The sequence below is a fragment of the Chelonoidis abingdonii genome, chromosome 5, assembly GCF_003597395.2.
Source record: "Chelonoidis abingdonii isolate Lonesome George chromosome 5, CheloAbing_2.0, whole genome shotgun sequence".
In the NCBI taxonomy this organism is placed as follows: Eukaryota; Metazoa; Chordata; order Testudines; family Testudinidae; genus Chelonoidis; species Chelonoidis abingdonii.
Window position 1 is genome coordinate 114294423 of NC_133773.1, and position 8492 is coordinate 114302914.

General features: G+C 35.1%; 1 protein-coding gene across 7 annotated transcripts in view; it reads left to right on the top strand.

Annotated features, from left to right (window-relative positions):
* The window catches only part of LCORL (ligand dependent nuclear receptor corepressor like), a 220203-nt gene that overhangs the window by 175352 nt on the left and 36359 nt on the right, over positions 1-8492 (top strand). For 4 of the 7 annotated variants that reach the window (XM_075066570.1, XM_075066568.1, XM_075066566.1 and 1 more), the window contains one exon: positions 666-5536. The exons of 2 other annotated variants lie outside the window; for them this stretch is intronic. In XM_075066570.1, coding sequence (XP_074922671.1) covers positions 666-5536 — 4871 coding nt within the window. Of the gene's footprint in view, positions 1-665; positions 5537-5777; positions 5879-8492 lie in introns of those variants that run through there. One more of the 7 variants, XM_075066567.1, reaches the window with a different exon arrangement.

The following is an 8492-nucleotide window of genomic DNA, read 5'->3' on the forward strand; positions in this document are numbered from 1 at the left end:
TTCTAAAGTTATTTCTGTGGCCTACTAAGGTTGAATGTCCTTTTAAACAACTTTTTTAAGTTCATATTGAACATCTTACTGGCTGTGCTGCGTAACACACAGTAGGGGAGGTATAGTCTTGTGGTTAAAGCACAGAATCTAGAGTCAAAAGAGAGGAGTTCTGTCCCTGGCTCTGCCACAAGTGTCCACTGTGACTTTGGACAAATCATTTTACCTTTTTCCATGCCTCAATTTTTCCATCTGTAAAATAGGGATAATACTTACCTCACATGTTTGTTGTGAGGATTAATTCATTAATGTGTTCAAGGAAATTTGAAATACTGGGATGAAAGGTGCCATGAAATAGATAGAATTATAATTATTGTATTTGAGAAATGCTGGATTTCAAACAATTTTTCCTTTGTCAAGTAAAATGTGTTTTTGCTGGATATTTTCCTACTTAACATGCTAGAAATATTCTACTATATATAACATACACATCAGCTGCAGTGAAATAGTTCCATAAGACATTTGCAAATACGATAAATGAGCTATGTAAAGGAAATGGAAATCCATTTTTTCCATGCCTTTTCAGGATTTCAGTCTTCTGTTTAACAGTTAAAACTGTAACCTCCATTATATTTTACTATAATTTATTTTTTGTTTTGATTTGTTTTTGTTTTCAGTTCAAGTTCAACAGCTGGTGCAAAATCAGAGGAAGCAACTAAATTGGAAAAAGGAAAATCAGCACTAAACAAGGTTTTGGAATCTTTGTGCTCTTACCACTGGCAGCAGATTTTGGCTATTTTGAAATTTTTAATCCAAGATAAAAATGTTCCTTCACTTTGCAGTTGCCTGCAACCTCATATTATCCATTCAAAAACTCAGAACTCCCTGACTGAAGATGACAACCATGTTTTATTTTGTAGTTGTGATGGACATGTGCTGACAAAAAGGTGCTGCTTACAAATTCAAAATCCAAACACTTGTTTACCAGATCTGTGTGTTTGTATTAAAGATTTGCACTGTTTGCCATGTCAGACTGTAGCTACTGGATGTATTAAGACAGTGGTGAATAAAAGGATTGCTAACAGTTGTAATCCTCATAAGTGGTATACAAGACAACTACAAAACTGTAACAAGTACCCTGTGACAGCAGCAACTTATACATCTTTTTCTTCAACTGAAGACAATGATTTGTCAAACAGCATTAAAAGTTCTAGTAGATCTCGCAGCCCATCACCCCCTCCATTATCACCTGCACAAAATAATGAAATTGAAACATTGGAAGGATCACCTATAGATTTTCCAGCTTTAGACAACAACAAATTTGAAATAACCATTAATCAACCTCCATCTCTCTTGCCAGCAGAAGGAAGCAATGGATGGTTTGAAGATGAAGGTAAACTATGTAAAGGAAAAGGGTTTGGTTACTCAAATGAAACTTGGCCATCAACAGATCAAGAAAGCAGCAAATGTGTTATAAATTCTGAAAAGTTTGAAAAAGGTGAAAGTTCTGCCATTTTTCAAGATTTAATGGATCGTATTAATGAAAAATTAAAATCAATAGAAACTACAGATATAACAAACAATCTTGTAAAATGGTCTGACAGTGACAGGGCACCAGAAGATGATAATGTAAAATTGGGGGACTTCATAACATCTCTCTTGCACGATGTCGAGGCAAGTGATTACACTTTTATGGAGTTACTGAGCCAACATGATAAACAAGTGGAAAATAAAATTATCCAAACCAGATTTCGCAAACGTCAGGAAACTTTATTCGCAATGTATAATTCTCCTGATTCACCTCTGATTAGACGACAGTCTTTGCAAATCAAGAGGGAACTTGCAAGTCTTGATGAAACTTTTATAAGGAAAAAGTCAACTTTAGAGAGAAATGCAAAGAAATCTACAAAAAATTACGGTAAAATGCCCACAAACAAAGGAGACAGTTATAACATGTTAGAAGACAAAGCTTTACAAAATACTGACAATAATCTAGGTATGAGATGTCAAGCTAAATCCATGTCTTTGCCAGTGTGTCAAGCAGAATCAATGGGACTACCTCTGGATAATTTTGAAACTAACTCTAGTTTTGTAGCATTTTCAGAAAACAACGTTACTATAGTAGACCAGACTAACTTTGCAAAAACACAAGATTATGCAATTAAAAAAGAGATTGATCAGAGCCCTTTGAGGAAATATAATGGAATCTTGGGCAGAACTAAACGTAACATTGTGCCTCCTGGATGGTACTCTGTATATGTAACAAATGACTTTTTATGTAGAAAATCCTCCAAAGCAAAAAAATCTCCTGAAAATTTGGAAAGAGATAATATAGCTAAAGATCTTCAAGCTGAAAGGTCTATTGATGTAAATAAGATTGTAAGGAACACAAATCTACAGGTTGTTGTGGAACGCTTGGAAGATACAATAAACTTAGCCAAAAAGACTAAAAGTCCATTGTTCGATAGTTATAAAATATCCAGTACAATAGAACGTGATACGAACCAAACTGCTAGGCGAGGCCTACATTTTAACATGGGTGAAAAAGGAGGTGCAGGACAGAGTTTCCTCCCCCAGTCTCACTTGTTATGCAGCAATGCATGCAAAACAGATTATGTGCCTACAAGAGAATACCAAGAAGTTCTAGATCAAGGACTTGGTAACAACCCTTTGAAATATTCAGCCTCTGATTCAGGCAGATTGACTTCCAGTAATGGGGATGTACAAACAAGATCTAAAGTTGGGGAGAGTGCATCTTTCCTAGGTTATTCTAGCCCAATAAAACTTATGTTTGTCTCAGAGGTTAATAGTAGTGAAGGAGTGAAATATACTTTAACTGCTGCCAGTGCATCTTCTACAGCAAATACTGATCTTTGTTTATTTCAGAAGTATCCAGACACAATATCAGGAAAAAAATCTAAAACAAGTGATCTTGTTCATGAAATCTGCATTGGAGACTCTGGATATAATTGTAATGAAAGTGACACTACAGAGGAATCAAATTCTGTTAATGTTGAGACAATTGCAGATACTTGTGCAGCAGATGAAACTGACTTAAATTATTTTAAGCAAAGTGAAGAATCTTTGGAAAAATCAAGTAGTGGCAATGAATCTGTTTTAAAAAGAAAACCTGGTAGGCCTAAAAAAATAGGGCCTCAGATTGTAAAACAGGTTAAGCGACCAATTGGACGACCTCCAAAGCCTAAAATAGACACAGCTGAAAATAGTGACCATAGATGTGAACCAACCAGTATTGGGAAAACCACCAAATCTGATGTAACGGTAATGAAAGAAGTTATCAGTAACAAGAATATTACTGTGACGGTTGTTTTTGGAAGGTCAAGAAGAACTAAAAGGCATGTTTCTGAAGGTAATATAAATATAATTAATGCTATGCCTACACAACATGTTTCCAATTTTATAAATGATTCTAGTGAACTGAGGAAGAATACAGAAACTGAAAGTGGTTTTGCAGAAATAGTAAAAGTCTTACAGAATTCTGCTTCTGAAAATGAAGTCTCTGGGTCTGGTTATGAGTATATTAGACCTATCAAGAATAATCCACTGTTACCGCACCTTTACAGCAATATCATACAACCAAATCAGAAGCCTTTAACTATCACTAGAAAACCTGGTAGACCAGCAAAAGTAAAAATCTCTGGCATATCAGTGACTATTAATAGAGTTTCACCTCAGGAAAGAAAAGTAAGTATTAGCGGCTGCCTGCCTCCATTGCAGCAACAGCATATGTTAGAAAAAAATATATCACAAGAGAAGAATAATCAACCGTGCAGTAAGATGAATGAAATAAAGAGCATTCAGAATGACACTACCAAGGATGCATCTGTGATTACTACTACAGAATCAAGAAAACATGAAATTCCTTTGAGGCATTCTGTTAGAGACAGAAGACCATCACTGCATTTCTTACATTCGTTAGCATCTTCTAGCACATTTACTTGTAGAAGTGCCTTGCTACGTAAATCTTATAAGCTCCATTTGAAAAAAGCTAAGGATCAAAAGGAAAAACATATGCAATCAAATCTGAGGCTAGCATCCAAGGATACCTCAGAAACCAAAAATTCAGGGAGTGAAGAAAAGGGTTCTGAGATAAATGAATTTAGGTCCGTTAATGAAATATCACTGGATCCCATTTTTTCATCAAATCCTTCTCTCAGGTGGTGGGCTACTTCCACTTCACGTGCCACCTTGTTGGAAGAACTAAATAATAGATTTGAACAGATAACTAATAGCTGGTTGCAAGTGGGTGGAAATGAATTTGAAAAGTGTTTATATGAAAAAAGCAATCATGTTGAACAAGATTGTAGCATTAAAGTGTCAAGACCTTTAGATACCTGCCTTGTAGAACTTGAAGCATCACCTATAAAAATGCTTTTTCAGAAGAAGTGTAATATAAATGAACTTAGTACTTGGTTTATGCAAACAACAGAAACGCAGTCCCTCTCTCTAGTGAGAAAGGCAAATGCTCGCAATCCTTTGGAAGTAATTAGTACTAGAGAGATTAAGATGGGAAGTAAACAATCTGATCTTAATACTAGTCCTTTCAGAAAGCACTTTAAAAAGTTTGCACTATCCTCTCCTTCAGAACCAGCTGGGAAATTACAAATATTGCATAAAATGGTCCAGGCTCCAGTCTTAAATATGAAAAGTAATTTCACGCTAGCCAGATTAAGAAGAACTGAATTTAAGAAGTTACAACATGACAGGTGGAGACAAGTGAAAAAAATGTATAACCATGGAACAGGTGACTGGAAATCTAAAAGGCGTAATTTAAGATTTTTCTGCCAAAGCCAGTTTTTTAAAAATACAAGTGGGAAAATCAGTGATGTAGTACCCACACACCAAGGAAAAAGTACAGTAAAAACCCAGCCCACTGAAATCTTAGAATGTCACAATAGAGTCTTGCCAACAGGAACTGAAGTCAAAGATGCATTTTTTCCACAGACAATAGAATTGTCTGACTTCAGCATACATCCTGGTTTAACAAATATTTTTAAATCACGTTCAGAGATAAATGGAACAAGTTATAATCAAAAAAATGTTGGAAAATCACAGAACCAACTTAAAATGAGTCAAAGTACATGGAGAGCCAAAACCTTTAAAGATTGTAGAATATTTCTGAGAAAACTGAACCATATAGAACAGCATAAATCGTTCAAGTTAAATACCATCATTTACTCTCCGGAAGCTGTTGAAAGTAGAAGCACTGAAGAAAAAAGGCATTGTGCTTTAAAGTCCTATTCTGCAAGGCAAGATGCATTAAAGATCAAAGAAAAGGATGTGGAGACATGTAAGGGAACTAATCCTTCCAAAATGACTGCAGTGCTGGATGACCAATTAGACAGCAAAAAATCAAGCACATGCATAAAAAATGAGAGCCCTGCTGCTAGTTTTGAAGTTCTTAACAAAATAAACATAAGAAAAAGACCACAATGGGAGACCACTGATATGAATGTAAGAAAAAGGCATAAGAGACAATCATTCAATACTGGACAAATGGCGAATTGTTACTCAAAATACCAACTAGGTAAGTCTTCCCCCTCCCCCCCATTTTTAAAATACTAATTTTAAATTAAAGTATAACTGAAAGAGAAGTAGAATAGCTGGAAACATTAAAATGTATACGGTATGGGTCAAAAATATCCAGTCTTCAAAACATAATAAAATGGAATAATTTATAATACCAAAAGTATAGTGTTGAAAGTGCAGTTAAAATTTTTAAAATACTTTATCATTTTATTAAAGTTTGCCATCTGCTTTTACAATAGGTATATTACACTATCCAGGCTGAAGATACACTTAACGACAAGTCAAAATAGCAATGAGCTACTTTTAGTAGCATAGTCTGCGAAAGACAGGTGAAATTCTGACACCATTAAAGTCAGTCAATTGGAGTTTTGTCATTGATTTCATTCATACAAGATAGTCAGGATTTCACCTATGCGGTATAGTCCTTGGTATGTCAGGGAGGAGTTAACTACAAAACACATTTACGCAGAGATACATAGTTACAGCACAGTTAAACAAAAAAATCATTTTTTCTCATTTGACATTGATTTAAATACAAATCTATAATAGGACTCATAATTAAACAGTAAAATATGACCAGTAGTATTGTGTATTTCTCGGCAGTTATTTACTAGAATGTCTGTGGTAGCTCCTGATTTGATGCCAGCTGAAATCAATGAAAAGATTTCTGTTGATGTTGATAGATTTTGCAGTGATCCTAACTGAGACATACAATAATCACACTGAAATGCATTTGCCCTAGAATGTTATATTGCTGTTGTGAAATGCAATCTGTACATAAGAAAGAACAGTAAGATATTTATAGGGCATAATTGCACAGGTTTGACGTCGTCATGGTCATAATATAGTTAAAAATATGGGGTCGATTGTCAAACTCTTATTCATGTCTGTGAACCCTTAGTAACATGAGTAGTCCTGTTGATTTCAGTAGGACTATTCAGGTGAATAAGTGCTCAATAGAATAGTAAGGGTTCCACAATAGGGCTCATAATTACAATAAAATGATACATTTTCTAACCTACTATTATATTAGATTATCTGTCCAGGTAGCCCAGAAAAGAGAACTAATTTAAATTATTCAAAACAGTGAAGCAAAATTTAGTATTTCTCCCCTTGTCGTTTATATCTAAGAAAACTGTCCCTGGGTTAAGGCAAAATCTAATTTTAGCTGTAAACTGACACATTGAATGAAGTTGTACATTGTTTAGAAAATGCAGCACAGAAAGCAACTGTGCTTTCTTGCATTATAAATAAGATAAGGAGAAGTATGAACTATGTAAAGTTTTTCTTATGTCATGCTCATTTCGTGTACTCCTAGTTCTGCAAAGGTAAATTTTCTACCTAAATTTATACTATCTTTTTTTTTGTGTGTGTGCTTCAAGTGCATTAAGTTTGGAGTGCACTCAAAAGAAAAAAATATCTAAACCCTCTCTTGCTGTAGTACAGGAATTTTGTATTCAAATTATATTTATTTCTGAGTTTACTTTTTTCTAATTGCAACAATCTACAAAAAATCTGCAACATACTCTCATATTAGTTCTGCTTAAAACTAATTTCTACTGATAACTTTCCTCCTTTTTAGTTTGACATCTTTAGAAAATCTGAACACTATTTTAATATTGTTACATTATTTCATTTTAGACTTTTGTTACTTTTTTTTTCTTTATTTTTCCTGTTATTCATAGTGTCTGTTCCATGGCTGTTGGCATCCATAGAAAGATGTCAAAAAAAGCTCACTTGTAGCTTCAAAAGAAGCACTGATCTCAAAGAGGCAAATTGTAGTCAGCCTCAACCTGGTGTTTAAGACTCTGATTTTACAACTGCATCCATGCTGGTGGATTTTTGAACTGGTGCAGAACCTGTCCTCCTCCTCCCACCCCCTCCCCCAATGAATGCAGCTGCAAGGTCAGGTTCTAATTTTGCATGCATAACTGTTTGATGGCGCATTTCCTGCATCTGAAAGCTTCATATATATGTGTATATTCTTTGGCTTGCATGTGGATGTTACAGTGGTATCAAGACCTACATCGGTTACTAAGGTTTTCTGTATATTAAATACTTTTATATAGATAAGTAGACATTTTTTTCAACATTTTCAAGTTTTTCCTCAATTTTTATTAAACTCTCTATCAGACTGAGGAAGAGAGGGGAAGTACCTTGCGTATTCCTGAAGGAACTTCTGATGTCCTCTATGAGGAAGGGCATGATATTGATATTGAAGAACTATGGTTTCAATTTTTGTTGCAATCTGAGAGTTGTATAACCAAACACAAGTGCATGCAATTGCATTCTTACAGGTCAAGACACTTTTTCAAAAGAAAGTGTCCCGATGATCGATTCTCAGTCTGGCTGCAGAAGAGGACTGATCATACTCTTATACCATATTTTGTTCAAAAAATGGCAAACAGGAGATACTTTGAACTTCATGATGCTTCTGGCACTTTGATTAGCTTGTGAAGTGGCTGCTTCAATGACACATTTGGATATGTTGAGGGCTTGGTTCCAATGTACTGTGAATTAGAATTCTTAAATTTTTTTTCTTTTTTTTCTTTTTTTATAAAAAAGGGCATTTACATTTGGCAGTGTTGAATTGGACTTGTCTACATGAGCCAAGAATGTCATATAAATACATTTTTAGTAAAGGATTTATGATTCTTGCTAGAAAGGCGGTAACATGATTTCCCCTGTCAATATATCATAGACCTCACCTAGAGGCTTGGAGCTAGCTAAGGCCTAGTCTACACTATGCTTTTAAACCGATTTTAGCGGCGTTAAACTGATTTAACGCTGTACCCGTCCACACAATGAGGCCCTTTATATCGATATAAAGGGCTCTTTAAATCGGTTTCTGTACTCCTGCCCAAAGAGAGGAGTAGCGCTAAAATCGGTATTACCATATCGGATTAGGGTTAGTGTGGCCGCAAATCGATGGTATTGGCCTCCGGGCGGTATCC